A 19,064-nucleotide genomic window follows, 5' to 3' on the forward strand; every position below is an offset into this window, starting at 1 on the left:
ATGAAAGTAACAGCGAGCTCTCAGCGGCGCACACACTTCAAGAAAAATCCTGTCTATGAACCAAAACAACTGCATTTGTGAAATAAACAGAAACCAATATTTGGAGAACACAACCTTTTGACGGAAAGGTCATCCTGACAATTACTGAAGTTCTCACGTGCATAGAGTCTTCAGAGATACTTCAGCAACTTGGACTTTGCAATTAGCTGCTTCTGTGGTATCTCTTTGTGGTAAGGCACCATCTAATAAGGCTTTATACGTATATAGAAATGGCTTTATTAATGGTTAATGAATATAGATTAGTTACAAGCCATTAATAAGAACAATTTTAAGGTTTGACAAAAATCCTCTCCGCAAGTTATAAATGACAGTAAGAATTTTGGAAAATTGCTTAATCACTTTGTTGGAGTTTGATTAGAAGATCAAAACCACTCTTACATACTGTTTATCTTTTATACTGTAGGATTCTCCTGTTGTTTTATTATTTGTTGTGCTTGTATTTTCTCTTACGTTTAACTGTTATGCACCACTACAGCAAGGTAAATGAGAAGGCAAACCTACTTAGCAATAAACCCACTTCCGATTCTGATATCTGATTAAAAAGAAAAGAAAAAGAAAATCAGTTAGCTTCGCTTCTTACACAGATTTGTTAAATACTCGATTTTGATTGGCTTGTTACTTCATGTATAGCAGACCGCTGCTATGAATAACAGACCGTTGCTACAGACAAAGTTTGATCTCCAAACACAGCGGACTATTTCATTTAGTGAAAGCAGTAAAATCACTTTTAAATAAATGAAATAATGTTTTTATCAAGATGTTATTGGTTTTGTGGGTTAGAGAGAGCGATATAACATGCAACAAAGGACTCAAGGCATCGAACCAGTATGTTGCAGTTATATGGCCATATAAGTTTGGAGTGGACGCGATGTTCTGCAGGAAGTGTGATCCTGGAGGAGAATAAACACCAGCATCCTGCCAACCCAAACGTTGTTATTATTAATGGCTTATAACTGATATATAAAGCATTATTTTGACTTCTTAACCCTAAAGAACAGCATTAGTTACAGGTAATAACCGCTTGATAAAAGAGTTCTTATTACAAAGTTATACTCCTGCCTGTATAACCTTCCAAACCTTAAGCAGCAGCACTGGATGTGATGAGTACAGAGTCACATAGCAATGAAAAGATTCAAACATTCAACACGGGACATAAGTGACAGTACAGATGGCTCTCGTCACAATGCATATGCACTCAGAAAATATAACAGCCAATTACAAATGAATGAATTCCTCTTGATCTGGCTCACAAAACAAGGTATCTCAGTGGTGAGAACCAACGCGGTGAATACAGACATTTAAATGTGGACTTTGTCCTTTACAACAAATATAGGCGAGGTCGACAGAAAGTTCCACAGATGCTAATGCTCAAGATTATGTGATTAAAATGTGTATGACGTTACATTTTAATCTCACACCTGTGAGTCTCCACCTGTGATGACATCATGAAGTATGTGACTTTCTACGTTGAAATGAGAACAAAACGTTGTCTAATGTTTTGAAAGAAGATAAACATGGAGTTCAGTTTACAGGCTTCACCTTCATGCACTTCACCTTGTATTAGCTTTTCACCTACTGTAGTTTATTGTCTCTCCATGCAATAGTATTGTCACACTAATTCTCATGTATAAATTCTTGTGTGTAATTGACTGAAGTTGTAGTCATTTTTTCATGCAAAAATGGCAGAAAATGCTGATTTCAGCATCTCAAATATGGAGATTTTCTGCTTTTCTCTGTTTTATATCATATTAAACTGAATATATTTGGATTAAAGACATCACCTTGGATTGGAAACTGGGAACATTTTTCACTATTTTCTGGCATTTTATAGACCAAATGATTAATTGATTAATCGCCCAATCTAGGAAATTAGTCGGCTGATGGATCAGTAATATTAATGTTTTCTCATTTCTACTTCAGACATTATGTTATAATATCATGACATGTGCTATTATTGTGAATAACATGTTAAATAATCTAATTATTTGTGTATATATATATATATATATATATATATATATATATATATATATAATATTAACTTTAGGTCTAATTATTATAGCTTTTTACTGCATGTCATGGTGGAAAACTCTCAAAAAGCCTAAATGAGCGATCATTTTGTCAAACTACTTTTCACAATGTCAATAATTACCTTTCAAGCTTTCATTTGTTTAAACTGCATGTTAACGCTTTAAAATAAGAAAGAAAATTGTAAATAAAATTCTTTAATAATAAGAATAATAATTCTGTCCCTTTTAAATCCACTAAAGACTAAATAATTTCGCAGTCCAAGTTTGTTCTTTTTAACGTTTACAATAACACAACACTGAGGCTGTGACTCAATGTCATGTCATTACAGCTTTCATTAATCTGTTCAAATATATTTATTGATTAAACAGCTCGATGTGCACGACTTGCTAACAATGAGTCTAATTAATGTCAGTGGTTGATGTGGACTCTGCTGTGTTGACTTTTCCACACAGCACACCCTGGTCAACATGCTGGTGCTGGGAAATAATAAAATAAGGATGTCATTTAAAAAAAAAAAGAAAAAGGGTTCATTTTGAGCATGTGTGCATCCACATGTTTGCCTGATAGCAGGCTGAAGTGTTCCATCATCCCATTACGACCCACCGTCTCCCTCAGAGGTGCGGTTCAACATCACAGAGCGCCCACAGTGTGCGGCATGTGTCCATACACATTAGAGGTTTAGGGAGGGCGACACAGAGGCATCACTCCCGGACCAGCAATCTATTACCCACCTGAGTCATTCCTCTCAGCACTGCCTCCAAATCACATTTCTGCTTTTTTAAGTGTTTTTTGTTGCCCTCCCACATCTTCGGTGTTGGTGTGTGGACGGGCTTCCACTGATTGCCTCGCTGAGGCCGTGATTGAATGGGGACACGATGGTATCTCATGAGGCTATAGGCTGCATACCAAACGGGGTATGCACTAGAGCTGCATCAGTGAGTGGGAGGGAGGGAAACCCCGCACAACACGGCACTACAGAGATCAGACGTTATTGAATGCAGCATCACGGAAGAGCTTTGTTGCAGCAGCTCAGGTCATCAGCAGAGTTAATCTGGATATAATCATGCAGATTATAGTAGGTCTAATAAAGGTAATATTCAATGTGGCTCACGTTTTAAAGGAAGACTATTATGTAAATCTCCATTACACTGGTCCTGTTCATTGTTAGTGAAAATACAAGGGAGTGCACAGGGATTTATGTGAGAGACAGAGGAGGTGCCAACAGTGCTGCCCTATAAAAAAGCAGAAAGCAGTAAAGTTAAGAAGGGGAATTCAAAGTTTTCAGGCTGGTTGGAAAATGTATACTTTATATAGTAATGCTGTCATTTTATTTATTTTACATCATAAATGCAGTAAATAAATGTGTTATTTTAGCTGTATTGCTCACAAGTTTGTTTGAGGGATTGAATGTCTCTATTGTCATGTCTAGATGGTAGCCTAACCCTCGATTTTTGTGTACGAAAACTCTCACGAGACTCGCTGCCTCGCAACCTAACATAACCAAAACCATTCAAGTAAATACCTAACCTTAACCTTCTCGCAAGAGTTTCACAAATTGAGGGTCACCATCTAGACACAACCTTTCTCTATGTGTGCGTCTTTTGATACTACTATTAATATTGAAATCAATTTCATTAATAAATCTACTATTTAATACATTAAAAAATATATATTGAGGTAACTTAATCCCATCTAATCACATGAACTTCACCAGCTTCAAAATCTGAGATGGAAGTTGTTGCCACTCTACAAAGTGTTATCATTAGCAAGAGTTGAGTTGGGTTTTTTCTTTAGCCACTGCTTCATTTAATCATATGGAATAATGAACTGAATTACCAAGATGTTGGTAAACAAAAAAAGATATTTTTCATTCAGTCTTAGCTTTTGCCAGCTATGGCTACGTCACCAGCTAGCTTACACTTGATATCGCGCTCTTTGTTTTAGCTGTGTCGTTTGCTGTTTCTCTGTGTCAAAGTGCACTTGTTGTAATTACTGCTAATTGTACATGCTGTTTTAATGGAAATAAAACATTTCTAGAGTAGGCTAAAATAATTAGATCATAAAAACTCATATTCTAGTCTTTACTTAGTTTAAACCAAGATATGATGTCACAGTCTTTTGGTTTTGTAGGTCTGAGTACATCAGTCTCGCACCATGAGCCGCAGCCTGTCACTGAAACGCTTGCTATAATTATGCATAAATGTCTGAAAGTATATGACTGCCTGCACACACACACACACACACACACACACACACACACACACACACACACACACACACACACACACACACACACACACACACACACACACACACACACACACACACACACACACACACACACACACACACACACACACACTTCTGTGTCGATGCAGACCTCTAATGCTGTGTGACTGCTCTGCCCTGGGTTTCTTTCTGCTCTGTTGGATGAGCTCTAGCTGCATGCATGGAGAGAAGCCAGGGAATCCCTTCTTTCCCTGGCTTCTCTCCTTCTTTATTCACCCATGTATCCCTCCTCCAGCAGTCTTGTGTGTGAGCTGTATAAACGCTTGGTTGTTATTAGGAAGCCATTCTCCCCGTGACAATGACAAAACAGCCTCAGCAGATACTGCGTCTACTGCTTACAGGAGCTAAATGAACCCATTTAAGGAAGCGTCACTATGACAAATTATAGTATGGCAGAAAGTCTTACGCAGCAAAGGCTCGATGTTCATGGTGTACAAAAACAGCAATGTAAAATTTGTCAGGGATGTAAAAACAATACTTCAAACCTTCAAGATGCTGTTTATTTTAATATTACATCCACTTACAGGGCTTCTTAATAGACCTAATGATAATGTATGAACTCATGGGTGTTATTTTAACTCATTAACACAACTGATTTATTTTCATTTACAGCTGTTTCCAGTCTTAAAAACACAAACTTGAAGGATGAAAACACTGGCTAAATATTGTCTGTGGCTCCTTTGTCAGTGTAAGTAGACACGTTGGCCAGAAGCCAGTCTGACAAACTGGAAAACAGGAGCTGCCAAATAACTACAGTAAATGAGTCCACTAGTCCATTAGTCCACATGTAATCTGATATTAATCTGAGCTTCAATTGATTAAAATTTTAAGTGGAGACTGACAACTAGTCTAGATTAATCAATTCATCAGAAAAATGATCGGAGATAGTTGCAGCTATAAAGTCATTGAAAAAAGAATCCAGTCAGCCAAACGACCCTAATGTAATTTATACATCCTGCATGCATCATGTATTCCAGTCTCAAACCATCCTATCAGGACTTCTAGTTCCTGATGAGGCTTCAAATCCTGTTGCTGACAACATCTTCAAAAGAAGCTTCACAATTCTTTTCATCAAACACAAGCGTAACACAAACTAATCTGAGGCACACAAAAAAAACACACCTCTGAATTGCAATCAGGTCAGTGTGTTGCTTCATCAGAGTGTTCCTGACACCTGGTGCTCCTCCAGAACATTGAGCCAGACAACCAGCTCTGCAGACATTTACACAGCATCTCGGTGTGTCTGTCACCTCTTCAGTAACACCAGTCTTCCCTGAAAAACTCTGGGATATCCTGGTGACTCCACAGTCATCATTTATTAGCAACTGACATATTATAGGACCATTATATTGATTAACCTCAAGCTTTAAAAATGCCTTGAAAAGGTAAAGTCTCATTAAATCCAGCAGGTGATCAATTGATCCACCCATATTCATACATGATGATCTCTCAAACATCTCCAGTCAGCAAGTTAATTAACGCAACATTATATCAGCAGATTATTAAATTCTACTGAGTTGACTGCAGGTTCATCTTCCGTCGAAACCAGCGGAGCCAACAAGAGGCAAGAAAAAGAGCTTTTTGCTGCATTGCACCTGCCCAAACGCGCTTAACTTTAAAGGGAAGTGGGGCTGTCTGATCCCGCTGATGTGTGACGAATCCTCCGAGGTCGTGAGGGTGGACAGACAGACTGCCCCTCACTCAAAAAAACACAAAAACAATAAGGAAAAGACAAACATCATTAACTGGAGACAAGCAAGCAAGGGCTGACGGTGCCATATGCCAGAGAAGCACGGTGGTGTTTGGTGTCCCGGTGTGTTGCCGGTTGACCTGCAGAGCGGCGGTGTCTTACCTGGTAGCTGCAGACAGCGGCGGGGAGCCGGCAAGGAAGCACAACAGGCTGGGAGAGTGCGTCCCGGGATCAGGGGACCGTACGTGAGTGTGTCGGTGGGTGCGCCTCGGCACCGTCTGAAGGCAGATATCTACAGCCAGGGTGTTCCCGACAGGAGGGGGCGTGGTGTGTGTGTGTGTGTGTGTGTGTGTGTGTGTGTGTGTGTGTGTGTGTGTGTGTGTGTGTGTGTGTGCGTGTTTCATGCCTACATTTAATGACCCAATTAGACCATGTCATAATTTCATATACTGCAGTACTGGGCTCTAAATAGGTTCAGGGAAACTCCTATTGTCACTGGTTGTACATTATGTATTCTGGATTTCCCTGCTCAGATCCTCTGGGAGTCTGTAGCTTTGCTGCAGAGTGACAGTTTATTTAACACTGTATGAAATAAACGTGTTGGCCATACTCAACCTGGCAAGCAGGGCTGTGAAAAGAGATAGTGATATAGGGTAGAAACGCAATAAGAGGACCTTATTCCAGATCAATACGGCTAGTTTGCCTGTGCTATTGTCAGTCTGACCTGGTCTTTCATGGTGGCCTCTTTTCTTGCTTTTATTGTGGCACAGTTTCTTTTGTTTTATGTATGTAAGTAGACAACATTGCAGTTAAATGTTGTTGTGCATTACACATCTTATCTGTGCCATCATTATATTCCCCTTATTCTTATTATTATTACCCTGCATACCTATGTCTTATTTAAATATGTGTTTTAATGATATATTCTATGTTATAGTCCAGAGACGATGAAAAACTGGATTTTAGGTCACTCTCGTGCATTTACATCGGTGAATAATCCACTGTGCAAATGTTAAATAAATAATCAATCAAATTAAAATAAAAACATACAATACTATTGTTGTTATAACAGGAGTTCCTTTCAGTAATTTCTCATGAAATGTAATGTGGTTTCATGCAACTGTTAAACATATTTTATTAAAGGATTCAAGAATTCAAGGTTTTGTTATTGTCTATGGTCATTAAACAATACAGGATTGCACAATTAGATATTCAAAATATTTAAATTAGAATAGAATATAAACTATAAAATAGGCAATAGAATAAAATATATAAAAGTAGGACTAAAGGAAAAATTAAAAAGGAAAACATTTACATACATAGTACACACTGCAGTGCTCCATAATACAGCAGCAATAACCCTAGTGGAAACCAGGAAAATAGCTCACTTTGGTGGAACATAGTAAAAACTATAATTTTGAAGCCAGGGCTGTAGATTGAAAGCCTGATATAATAGAATATACAAGTGTTTGCTGTAATGGCCATGGTATCAAAAAATGTGGGTTTAATGGGTTTAAAAAGGACATTTTTGTACTTATGGGTATTTTGGCTACATAGTTTATTACAGAGTTAACTCACACTCTTGCCAAAATGTTTGCCATGTGCATTAACACAACCAAAACCTGAACTTGTGACGACCTCAAGCTGCTCTGAACCTTCATCCTGATAAAGAAAGACGGATGTTTACAGTATTGTTCATGTTGACAGACGCTGGTGTTGTAGTGTCTGGCGTCACCGCAGTGAGGCGACATCTTTAAATCAGTCAGCAGCTTCAGGAGGGCACATGTCTTTCCTCACGCGCTGACTCTGAACAGCAGGAAGTAAACAGGATATACCCGGCGATATTAAAGAAAGAGAACATACCTCTGTATCACGAGTAACGATGGAGGAATATAATTCTGGAGATGAGGTTAAATTATTTTGAATTACATTTAATTGAACTGTTAATTGAACTCGCAGTTTACACAACAAAGACGTGTCTGCTAGCTAACTCTAGCTAATCCTGCTAGCTTAGTGATTTACCGGAGGCTAACGGGTGTTTCCATCGGGGTGTGGTTACTGTCATTATATTTACAATAACTTAACGACATTTATAATATCAATAGATAAGTCGTGTTGTATAAAGGTATAAATGAAGAAACGTAACAGAATTAAGGTCCTACTTCATTTATGTAGTATTTTATATATATTTTGTTTCCATTTCTGTTTGTCTGCTGTCCTTATCTTATACTATAATGTGTAGTTTGTACGTTTGTTTTATTACCTGTTCTTCATTGATTCACTTATTTCATCTGCAGTCCATGTGGGCAGGCAAGTTTTGCCTCAACAAAATGAGTAGAGTTCATGTAAAGATTTAAAACAAAGCATTGTTTAGACATTTGTACTCGTGTATAATGGTCCATTGGACAAAGGCAGTAGGAAAACGATTGTCTTGCTGCAGACAGCTGCTTGGATTTGACCCAACTAACCATGTTTCTTCTTCTTTGATGGTTGCAGGTTGTTTTCAATGCCGATGAGGTCAATGTCTCAGTTAAAGAGGTACCTTTTTATTAATGGAAACATTAATGTATTGTAAATTTAATGTGATGAGTGTGGATGACCCTCTCTCTCTCTCTCTCTGTGTGGTTTTATATCAGTGTGTCGAAGGTGTTATTGGTGGAACAGATTACAACCAGAGTAAAGTGAACCAGTGGACGGCCAGTATAGTGGAGCACTCTCTGACTCACCTGGTCAAACAGGGGCGGCCCTTCAAATACATAGGTGAAGCAACCGCCTGTCATATACAATAACATGAGACCTCAGGACGTAATGTTAACATGTGGAGCTTCTATGTGACTCATAAATATGTGACTGACTTAGTGAACCTGATCTCTGGTGTTTTGCAGTAAACTGTGCGATCATGCAGAAGAGCGGCGCTGGTCTCCACACAGCCAACTCCTGCTACTGGGACACGGCCACTGATGGTGAGAGATGAAATATAATTAGAACAATTATTTTTACTCCTTACTTAAGGATTAGACCAACATTCTCTGTCATTGTACAAGAACTTAAAATAATCCTACATTTGTAAAAAATATTTAAATCAGGAACTCTTTAAATGAAGTGAACAAGATTATGGAATATGTTTAGAAATGCTAGTATTTTATATATTCTTTGAAATTGTATACAGTATATTGTATGTGCAGTATATAAACTATATCCAAACACGGGTTTATAACATCAGGTTTTCTTAAATGTCTCCCATATTAGTGTCTTCTGCCTTATTAGCATTTGATTATTTTCATTTTTTGATTAATCTGTCAATTTCTTTTCGATTTTAATTTATTATTATTATTATTATTATTATTATTATTATTATTATTATTATTATTTATATCCACAGAGCCCAAAGTCCTGCCCTCAACCTGCTTGTGTTGTCTGACTAACAGTCCAAAACCAAAAATATTCAACTTATTATGACATAAAACAATAAAAAAGAAACACATTTTCAGTTTTCAGAAGCTGGACTCTGCAAATGTTTGAACTTCTTACTTAATAAATTACTTAAACAATTAATAAATAAATAGTAAAGCATACATATAGTATGTACAAAACAATGTGATTCATTTTCTGACTAATGTATTCTTAATTCTAGCTCTAATTGCTGGGTTTGAGTACTAGAATTAGTTATGGGGGGGGATTTGATGTAGAATACAGTGTAATTTCTCGTGCTTGTTTGTGTCTTTCAGGAAGCTGCACAGTCCGGTGGGAGAATCGCACCATGTACTGTGTGGTCAGTGTGTTTGCTGTTGCGGTGTCGCTGTGAGCTGCTCTCTCCTCACTCGTGTCTGAAGCTTGAAATGGCACTGTGTCCAAGAAGCCCTGAAGATCCTCTGACGATACCGGCCTCTGTATGTACAAGTAGCTTAATTCTCCCCGCAGGTGTGAACAACATAACGCCATAATGGATAAAGAGTTGTGGTTTGAGTCGGCAGGCTGTGTTTCCTTGAGAAAATGTTTCCATGTAGGGACCAGGGTCAGAAAGCAACCCTGAAGCAATGCTTTAAGAAATGACACCTCAAACATTTCATGTTCTTTGGTCAGCCCAGCCGATGTTGAGAAGTGAAAACTATGTTTCTCTCCGTATATCTTAGATGTTATTATCTGATGTAAAACTTGATTTGTTTTTAGCCATGCTAGCAGCAAGGCTCTGGGGGTGGCAGTGTACACTATTGGATGGATTGCCATGAAATTTGCCACACACACATTCAAGTCCCCCTCAGGACTTTGATTTAAGATCAAATACCTGCAGAACCAACTGCATTCCCATCAGAATCAGCTGTACTTTGTGTTTAGAGCTAATTATCGAATGTTAGCATGTTAGCACGCCAAACTAAGATGGTGACATTATACCTGCTAAACATCAGCATGTTAGCATTGTCATTGTGAACATGTTAAAATGCTGACGTTAGCATTTAGCGCAAAGCACTGCGTGATTAAGTCCAGCCTCACAGAGCCGCTAGCATGACTTTATACTCTTATTCCTCTCCTTCTTGAAAAGTTTGTTTGATATTTAAGAAATGTCTAACTGTTGTGTTTTAGTAGCTACCTACTTGCATAAAGTGTCTCTACTAGTCTAGTATTAATGTTTTAATGATTGGTCTGTAACTGTGCAGATACAAGTTAATTTCCCTGGATTATGGAGTTGAATGGTCAACACTACTAATGCACTTTTTCTAGACTTTCTCCTTAGAAATCCTGGAACTCTCCTGTAAAACTAAGTTAATAAAGGCTGTTTAATAAATTAATTTATTGGAACATCTACAGTGCATACATTAAATGTAATAAAAACCCAGTTTTTGCATCTGAGCGAGTGTCGATCTCTACAAAACAAATGTGATTTACTAAGCAGACTGACACAAAGGAGACATGTTACCATTTTGCAGGTGTTCATCCACTAGAGGTCAGCCCAGGACTTTATGTAGTAACTGCTTCTCAGCTGAAAATAAAACAGTACTGACCAGTTTCACATATAAATATAAATTTATTTAGATTAAGTAGGATTTAATTTGTAATGCTTTATCTTGCTCTTTATGAGAATGCTCCATGTGTACAATAGACTTTTCGTATTTTTTTGGCTCATCTTATTTGTACAAACATTAGGAGAATTCTTTTGATATCTGAGGTTGTCGTCCTCCTGCAGATACATTGCAAAAAAAGGAGCAGGTGCAAAAACAAACAACTTTGACCTTCTCTCTCTTACACACAAATATACATTAAAGATTGAAAATAAGCAAAAGAGTGATTACAATTCCAAACGTGTTTCAATTGGATATAATTATTTTTGTGTGCACTTGGTGTAAATATTCTAACTAATTAGACTCACAGACACAGAGCTGACAGATGACACAAGCTTGAATTAAAAAAATGCAAATGCATCCAAACAAAGCATTTCACATCACAGCAGCTGTAGCTGCTCAACAGTTGAACCAAAGCCACTTGAATTCTTTTTATAAACGTGCAAAAAACATTACGCTTGGAGACGTCAGTGCTTTACGGTTAACGTGTTTAGTGATTGAATGGGCTCTTTAAACAATGTGTGGAGAGTCACATCTCATCGTCAAGCACAAATACATCACAGAAGCAGCATGTATTAATGATAAAGCTCTTAAAGAGGAGTAAAAAAGCTGATTGCTTGCAGCCATAAAACTAGAGGGGGGTTTCACAAAAAAACCTGTACAAAACAGACCCCCCCCCCCCTCCTCATCTGAGGCTCCACACATGCACACCTCCATGCCAAACAGAGATACTAAATACAATCAATTCAAATGCATGGCGCCCTGTGATCAGTAATGCAGCATATAAGTGGACACAGTCTCCAAAACGAAAGAAGTATAATGGTGTTGTTTTTATTTGTAGTAAAGGCTGCAGGATGACTGGTTTGGCTGTATGAGCACCACCTCTGCTTCTTCCACACACACACTGCATGTTTGCAGTCAGAATACAGCTCTAGTTAGGAACACATTTGCTTGATGTAGTAGATAGTTGTAGAAAACAGAGTTGAGATGGATATATGAAAGGATTCAAAGTGTAAACTCAACTCGACGAAGGGATTCACGTGGCACTTAAAAGGTTACAGAGGGTATGATAACCACCCGTCTCTCTGGATGGCACGTCATACAGTTGTGATGCTTTAAGCATTGCAGGATACGCTGTGGTTAATGTCTCCATTGATTCCACCACATTTATTATTGCTCATTTCATTAGGAGTGTCATAGATTGTATCATTGAGCATGTCATACGTTGTTTCGTTAGCCATGTCGTCTGTGGTGTCGCTGGATGAGTCGTGGGCTCCGTCATTAGCTGGCTCTGTGTGTATGGCGGGGCTGGGTGACTTTCCCATCGGCCTGTTCTGTGGTGAAGCAGAGTTGCACGTGAGACAGAGCAGTGAGGAGCAGGTCCAAAGGCCCTGGGTCATGCTGGAGGAGAACAGCCTCCGACATGGGTGACAGAATTGGTAGAAGACCAGCATGAAGAAGATGGCGATGGCGTAGGCAAGCAGCAGCAGCAGCACCAGCAGCGGGGCACAGATAAAATTGTAGAAGTCCGTTTTATAGATGTACCACAGCAGAAGCAGCGAAGCGTTCTCCACAAAACGCAACATGTAGTACACGGCCATGCGATACCAGTTCTGGGACTTATTAATAAGGTCCGGGTCGTTGAGTTTCACCTGCACAGCCGACCAGCAGAACATGTTGATGCCAGCGTAGAGGAAGGTGAGCAAGCAAAGCACGATGGTGGTTCCCACCCTGGTCAGAGTTTTTTCTATATTCTCAGGGAACGGAGAGTGGCTCTGCCAGAACAGGATCCACGGGTAGAAGAAGAAAACCAGGAAGTTGAGCAGAACCACAGGCAGGACCCAGAGCTGCAGCACAGAGCTGAACAGAACCAGAACCACCACACGAGTGGCGATCTCAAAGCTCCTCCACAGGAAAATGCACAGATAAGCCATGGGTCGGACGTCCACTTCATAGTCATCATATTTGATCTTAATGGCCAGGATGTTGCAGCGCAGCGCTCCGTACACGATGGACAGGAGGGAGATCACCATCAGTGTGCCTGACAGTGAAGCAGAAAGACAGAAATATGAGGACAACGTCAAGTCTATCCTCAGGTTCAGGTTCTTTTTAGTAGATTTTGGGCGACTTTCTATGCATTCATTGTTGTCTTTGTTAAGCAGCTTTTAAAATGTCCTTATGTTCTTAATACCCCACATGCATGGTATCAGTACAAACCATAAGTGTCACTACTCATCTAGTCAATTATACAACCAAGTTTAAAGCTTCCAGGAACCATAAATACATGGAAGATTACTATTACTATTACTTACTTACTATAGTGCCTATGAAATAATTGACAAAACTTTAGTGATAAGCACTCAAAATATTATTATAGAACAGTTCAATGTTGTAAAAGACAAAAACAGCAGAATAATAAAAGAAATACAAGTATAATACTGTCTTTTTACAACTTCCTTATTGAAATGTACACTTGTAAAGCCGCACATCAGCATTTTAACTTGTTTTATCAGCTTGTCTCTACATAATATATAAATAAAGTTACTATAAATAAAACATGCTCAGTGTATTCACTGATGAATAAACTGCTGAGGGCTGAAACAACATTCAGGTGTTTATAGAAACATTCACACAGGGATGGCTTGCTGTTATCTCTCCTGTTCGTTAAAAGACTTCTTCCTCACATGCTTCCAGTGTAAGTGATGGGGGACACAATCTAATATAAATACATTCCAAAGATTATGAAGTTAAAATGAGGCTGCAGTTAATCCAATCAATCCGTCTTCTTCGTACAAAATGACCTCTTTGTGTTTCCCTGTGCGGAGCAGGCAGTGGAGGGAATTGGGAAGTAAAAAGACTGAGATGTGTCTGAAGAATGATCCGACCAACTCGGACTGCTTCACATTAGCTTCAGATAAACTTAAACGAGACTGTGGATTTTGTCCCCTCTCACTTACATTGGCAACACATCCTGAAGGTGTCTTAATTGCCAATATGAACAAGAGGAATGATCGCAGAAAGCAAAAACTCTTTAAATGTACATATGGGCATTTGTGAAACTCTCCTTTAAAAAGGACCTGAAGCTCCCGTTCGCCACATTCAGGCCGTTAAATCGGTAAGCGTGAAATAGAAGTGTCAGACCGCCGGAGCAGAGGAAGTAAGATTTATGTATTTCTAACATATTTTATCTTGTCCTTATTCGACGACCAGATGTCCTAGTTTGACTTTGTGTGAACCTTTTACTAAATCTCTCCCGGGAATAGAAATACTGGCTCCCACAAATAGTCGGACAGACAGATCTGCGTCGACTGGCAGAGGGAATCACCGTTTTCCATCCTCGATATCACATGACACCACTTTGACTCATGAAAACACCATCCTCTTGGCACTTGGCTGATCAGCCCACATCACGGTGGAGCAGTGGATTGTGGACGGGGGATTACATTTACACGTGAGCATAAAATGAAAGAGTCTCACACACACTTAAAGTACATGTTCCCCCTCCTCACCTCTTCCGATGGACACTCCCTGCTGCAGGGCGCAGATGTAGAGCTGCAAGGTGAGCTGGGGGGCCGATCCCAGGAAGGCCTGAATGACAGAGGTGCGGGCGAAGGCTGCTCGGTGTGTAAACAGTTTTCCCTCCGCCTGCCCCACCTGCCGCTCCACCTCCTCAGACTGACCCCCGCGAGGCATCTGCTTCTTCCTGGTGATGCTGACATACGGCTCCTCCACATGGCCCACACTGCCATAAATACAGAACGCCTCCAGACACCTGCAGGAGCAACAACAGCAGGAGAATATTAAGCGCTGCAGACTCAATCAAAGACTAAACACAAAGAACAGCTCAGACTGATGGGAATGTCGTTAGTTTCGCAGCAAAACTTCACCAAAATAATTACAATTCATTCTAAGGGAAACAGGAATGTTGGTAAATGAAAAATCATTAAAACCACATCCATTAGTTGTTGAGATGTACGCTTATTCAGAAAGTAAACATTTAAGTAGAGTGTGATGAATGTAATTCTACTGAGGGTACTTTTAATACTCAGATTAGATTTAGTTTTCTCACCATATGCTGATTATTATCAGAGACACTGACCACACCGAGTGTGCCTTAAAGACCATTATTGCTCTTTAGCTTAAGCTCTGGAAAACATATGTAAAAATGTTTTACTTTTTCCTTGATAAAATGATTTAAACTATTAATTGATTAACACAACTGTTGCAGATTCATTTTCTCTCCATTGACTCATCGTTTCAGCTCTAAGTGCTTTAGTGAACACCAACAGCTTCAATAAAGGCCTGAATGACGCGTTATTTTTCAGCACTAGCTCAGTTAGGCTAGAGAGGATCTTTTTTAAATGTAAAATCGTCAAAATCTATTGGCCAGCATTTAGCTCTCTGCCAGAAGATGAGTGTTGATACAGAGCGCTGATACACAGTGCCAATAAAACAGCAAGACAGGAGGATTCACGCCTGAGGGGCCTGAGGGGCAGACTGTCCATCAGCTGGAGTGTCAGTTTGAGTCTGTCAGCAGCTTTTCAGACGTTAAACAAAATACCAAAATCTCATCGAAGAATGAAGAGATAAACATCAGTCAGATACTGCGTCTCTGCTGAGTTCAGCATGGTTTAAAGTAGATGGAGTAAGTGCAGACAACAGACAGAAAATCGTAACTTACAGACGCTATCATCAATAATTTGATGTTAACAATGGATCAGCTTGCTACTTGCGTATTGATTATCCTTGAGTTTCCTTCAGGTCTACGAAGGTTTGAAGCATCTTTCAGCTCTTTGTTTGGTTTCCAGCTCACAACATTACTGTGTTCTTGGTATTACCCGCTCAGCAGCAAACAGCAGACAGACACAGTTAGATACAAGCCAGTGAACATAAAAGGAGCATTTAGCTGCAAAAGAGACAAATACATATATTTTCCCCTTTTAAGACAAATAAAAGTACTCTGCATGGAATAAATATGGGAACTCTGTGAGTGCAGACCTCTGCCCAAAGTTGTTTCCTTAAGGGGAAACTAATGCGTGGATCCGCTCCAAAATGTAAGAGATTCTTCCTCGGCCAATGCGACACCCTTCCACCAGGTTTCATGACAATCAGGCCAGTAGTTTTTCTCTAATCCTGCTGACAAACAGACAAACAAACCGAATAGAAAACATATCTCCTTGCTGGAGGTAATAATGTGTGTTTTATATGTTTTTCCACCAAAAAATAGTTACATTACCTCAATAAATATTTTTGTGTATATTAAAAAGTTTAATTGCTGGACGCAAGATGACGTAAAACCTATATTCTCAGGGCTTGCAAGTTGTGTATTGGACTACAATTGGTTTCCAGTCGTTTTAAACTCACAGAGAATAGTCTTCTAGTATTAAACTCTGCACATACATCATCCTGTATTGTTACTTGTAAGTAAAGTAACTAGAAGTCAGAGACATTTTGTTTGAGTGGAGGGGGACTTTAAACAGTATAAAAGCTGCAGAAATAATTAAAGTCTTTTAACTTTAAGATTATCTTGTCAAAGGCCAGCAATGTATTTTCACCCTTACCAGACAGAATAAACTCCACTTCTGTTTAGAAGTGAAAGAAGAAATGATCATTTTGCCCAACGTACTCGTGAGGAATTACAAATAGGTTTCTCATAAGATAAAAAGCTGGAATGAAGTGTCACTGCTGTATGGCACTTACTGATAAGACATATGTTTATGTTATGCGAAGTGTTGTTTTGTGCAGATGAGAAGAGGAAGTGCAGCTAGAGACGGACATTTCCCTCTCTGGTTGTGTTGTTAGAGATAAGGAGCCGGCGGCGACCGTGTACTATTCTTAGATCTGCTCTTCACGAAAAAAAGATGTAGAAGCCCGAACAGCTATCATCTGAAAATACTTGAGGGGAAACAGGCGAGGCAGGGTCAAGCTGCGAGTGACGTCTGTTCAACTGGTCGACCAAAGAAAACAAACTCAAATATGCATGTCCCTGGGTCGCCAGAAATATAACCGTCTCTATCAGTGGCTAAGTTTATACTCACAAGCCAGAAGTGCAACTAACAATCCAAATATTGAATTTATGATTGACTTGACTTTTGATTGACTAATCGATTAATTTGACTGAATAAAATATAAGAGTCTAATATTCTAATGGTCTATAAAATGTGCTAAAACCCAAATTAACTGTAAAATGTAATTTTGTTCTTAAACTGTTTGGACCTACTGAAAAGTGCATGTTTAGATTTTAATAATAACTTAGAAACTGGGTTTTTTTATGAAGGAAAATGTGTCCGCTCACTGAAATACTGTGACTGTTTTCTATGAATTTTCTTTCAGGCACTGATGAAGTATTTTGTTCAGGAATTGCACATACAGTGATGTAATGATGTAACCAGTGTTGAATGTTGTCTATTGAGGCCTTTTTTCAGTCAAATAAAGTTTTTGGGAGCTAAAATGTGCACCTTATTTTTTATTAATGTACTTTTTATTTTCTACTCTGTGTTTTATATTATTTCCTACAATTACTGTGAAGTTACATGGCACCATGTACCAAAGCTTTCTTTAAAATCAATACAACTATCATGGCTGCAATTAACAATTATTTAATTTCATTAGTCCAAGATGATGCTTTCATTCAATTTACAACCCAAAACTCAAAATAGATTCAGGTAACTTTTACGTAAGAAGACAAAGAGCAGCACATTCTCACATTGGAGGAGCTGAAATGAGAAAATGTTCTTGAGAAATGACTCAAATGATTAATCGACTACCAAACTAGATATAGGCCTACTAATCAATTAAATCGACTGATCGTTTCAGTTTTAATTTCATTTTTACAAGAGATGAATGGCTTTTCATTCACATTCTGCTGCGGTTTGTATATTTGATCACATGGTCCTGCTGCATGTCTGACAGCAGGGAGGTGTTCTACATGCAGGCAGGATTAGGCTCCTATAGCTGAGGCAGATGGTCCCTCCAAGTCAGGGGCTTACAACATGGATGTATACACAGAGAAAGACCAGCCATAATGGTTTAAAACAGATGTTTAAAAGGTTCAGTGTGATCAGAGTGAAACAGTATGTCAGCTTCTTCTTCTTGTGATTGAATGTCCTTTCAGACAGAGCAGTCATGGATATATCAGACGCAGCTGAACATGATTAAAATGTGGAGGGGGAGATTGTATTGAAAGTAATCTACATACAGTAGTGACTGCCAGCTGTGTGGCTATATGGAACATATCGATAAGCATATTGATCATGGCACAGACATGCATCCATTGCACCAGCATGTGCAGACAGACAAAAGGCCGGAGAAAATGAAAACAACATCATGTGCGCAATGCATTCATCAAACCATCTGGAAGAAGCTTATGCGTAAACAGGCCAGACATGTTTTCACCAACACAAATCACCCGTGGACACATTGACGTTTCATCACGTGATGAAAGTGATTGTGAACACAATGGTATCCGTGGCTTTTTATACACCAAACATTAGTGAGAGATAAACAAGCCAACACTGACCTGACGATGGGTCCAAGCTGCAGGATGTGCAGCAGCAGGATGAGCGGTCTGTCTCTGCTGAGGTCCCGGTGGATGAAGGTGAGGGTCAGCTGCACGAGCACGGACGGTACTAGCGTGAAGAGGAGCGTGAGTCCCTGCCAGATTTGGTCTCCAGCTGAGCGGTACGTGGAACTGAGGTAAAGCGCTGCTGTGGTCTCGGCCGTGAACAGAGACACCGACACAAAGATGGAACTGGGGAGGCGCATCCTCACTCACTCCGCCATCTGGGGAATGCGGCTTCACTCAGGGTCCGTGCATCCATACCGTGACTACCTGCTGGGCTTTCGGTCAGTCACCCGCCGGAGGGGACGGCGTTGTTTCGTTCAGGCTCCCGCCGCCGCCGCTGCAGCTAGTCTGAGGCAGGCAGGATATTTTCACA

General features: G+C 39.5%; 3 protein-coding genes across 5 annotated transcripts in view; 1 reads left to right on the forward strand and 2 right to left on the reverse strand.

The window, feature by feature from the left end:
- The window catches only part of sytl5 (synaptotagmin-like 5), a 40,148-nt gene extending 33,767 nt beyond the window's left edge, over nt 1-6,381 (reverse strand). For all 3 annotated transcript variants that reach the window (XM_029458968.1, XM_029458969.1, XM_029458967.1), the window contains exon 1: nt 6,233-6,381. The gene's annotated coding sequence lies outside the window, so the exon portion shown is untranslated. The remainder of the gene's footprint in view (nt 1-6,232) is intronic.
- A 1,451-nt stretch (nt 6,382-7,832) lies between these two features.
- On the forward strand, nt 7,833-10,918 carry dynlt3 (dynein light chain Tctex-type 3). The gene is made up of 5 exons (XM_029459002.1): nt 7,833-7,979; nt 8,567-8,608; nt 8,707-8,830; nt 8,956-9,033; nt 9,799-10,918. Exons 1-5 carry the CDS (start codon nt 7,953-7,955, stop codon nt 9,873-9,875), a joined length of 348 nt encoding a protein of 115 aa, XP_029314862.1. The 5' UTR covers nt 7,833-7,952; the 3' UTR covers nt 9,876-10,918.
- A 155-nt stretch (nt 10,919-11,073) lies between these two features.
- xk (X-linked Kx blood group (McLeod syndrome)) lies at nt 11,074-19,036 on the reverse strand. Its single transcript, XM_029458983.1, has 3 exons — nt 18,647-19,036; nt 14,637-14,899; nt 11,074-13,168 (listed from the first exon to the last, which is right to left on the reverse strand). The coding sequence occupies exons 1-3, from the start codon at nt 18,889-18,891 to the stop codon at nt 12,243-12,245; spliced, it is 1,434 nt and encodes a 477-aa protein (XP_029314843.1). The 5' UTR covers nt 18,892-19,036; the 3' UTR covers nt 11,074-12,242.
- Between the last annotated feature and the right edge of the window lie 28 nt (nt 19,037-19,064).

The sequence above is a fragment of the Cottoperca gobio genome, chromosome 21 (genome assembly GCF_900634415.1).
Source record: "Cottoperca gobio chromosome 21, fCotGob3.1, whole genome shotgun sequence".
In the NCBI taxonomy this organism is placed as follows: Eukaryota; Metazoa; Chordata; class Actinopteri; order Perciformes; family Bovichtidae; genus Cottoperca; species Cottoperca gobio.

Bases quoted from the DNA above. Each gene is read 5' to 3' on its own strand.
- xk (XM_029458983.1), bottom strand. From the start codon at position 18,891: ATGCGCCTCCCCAGTTCCATCTTTGTGTCGGTGTCTCTGTTCACGGCC. The intron at 14,900-18,646 runs GTCAGTGTTGGC...TTGCTCCTGCAG, and splicing joins CAGCTTGGACCCATCGTCAG to GTGTCTGGAGGCGTTCTGTA. The intron at 13,169-14,636 runs GTGAGGAGGGGG...CTTCACTGTCAG, and splicing joins GGGAGTGTCCATCGGAAGAG to GCACACTGATGGTGATCTCC.
- dynlt3 (XM_029459002.1), top strand. From the start codon at position 7,953: ATGGAGGAATATAATTCTGGAGATGAG. The intron at 8,609-8,706 runs GTACCTTTTTAT...GTTTTATATCAG, and splicing joins TCAATGTCTCAGTTAAAGAG to TGTGTCGAAGGTGTTATTGG. The intron at 8,831-8,955 runs GTGAAGCAACCG...GGTGTTTTGCAG, and splicing joins GCGGCCCTTCAAATACATAG to TAAACTGTGCGATCATGCAG.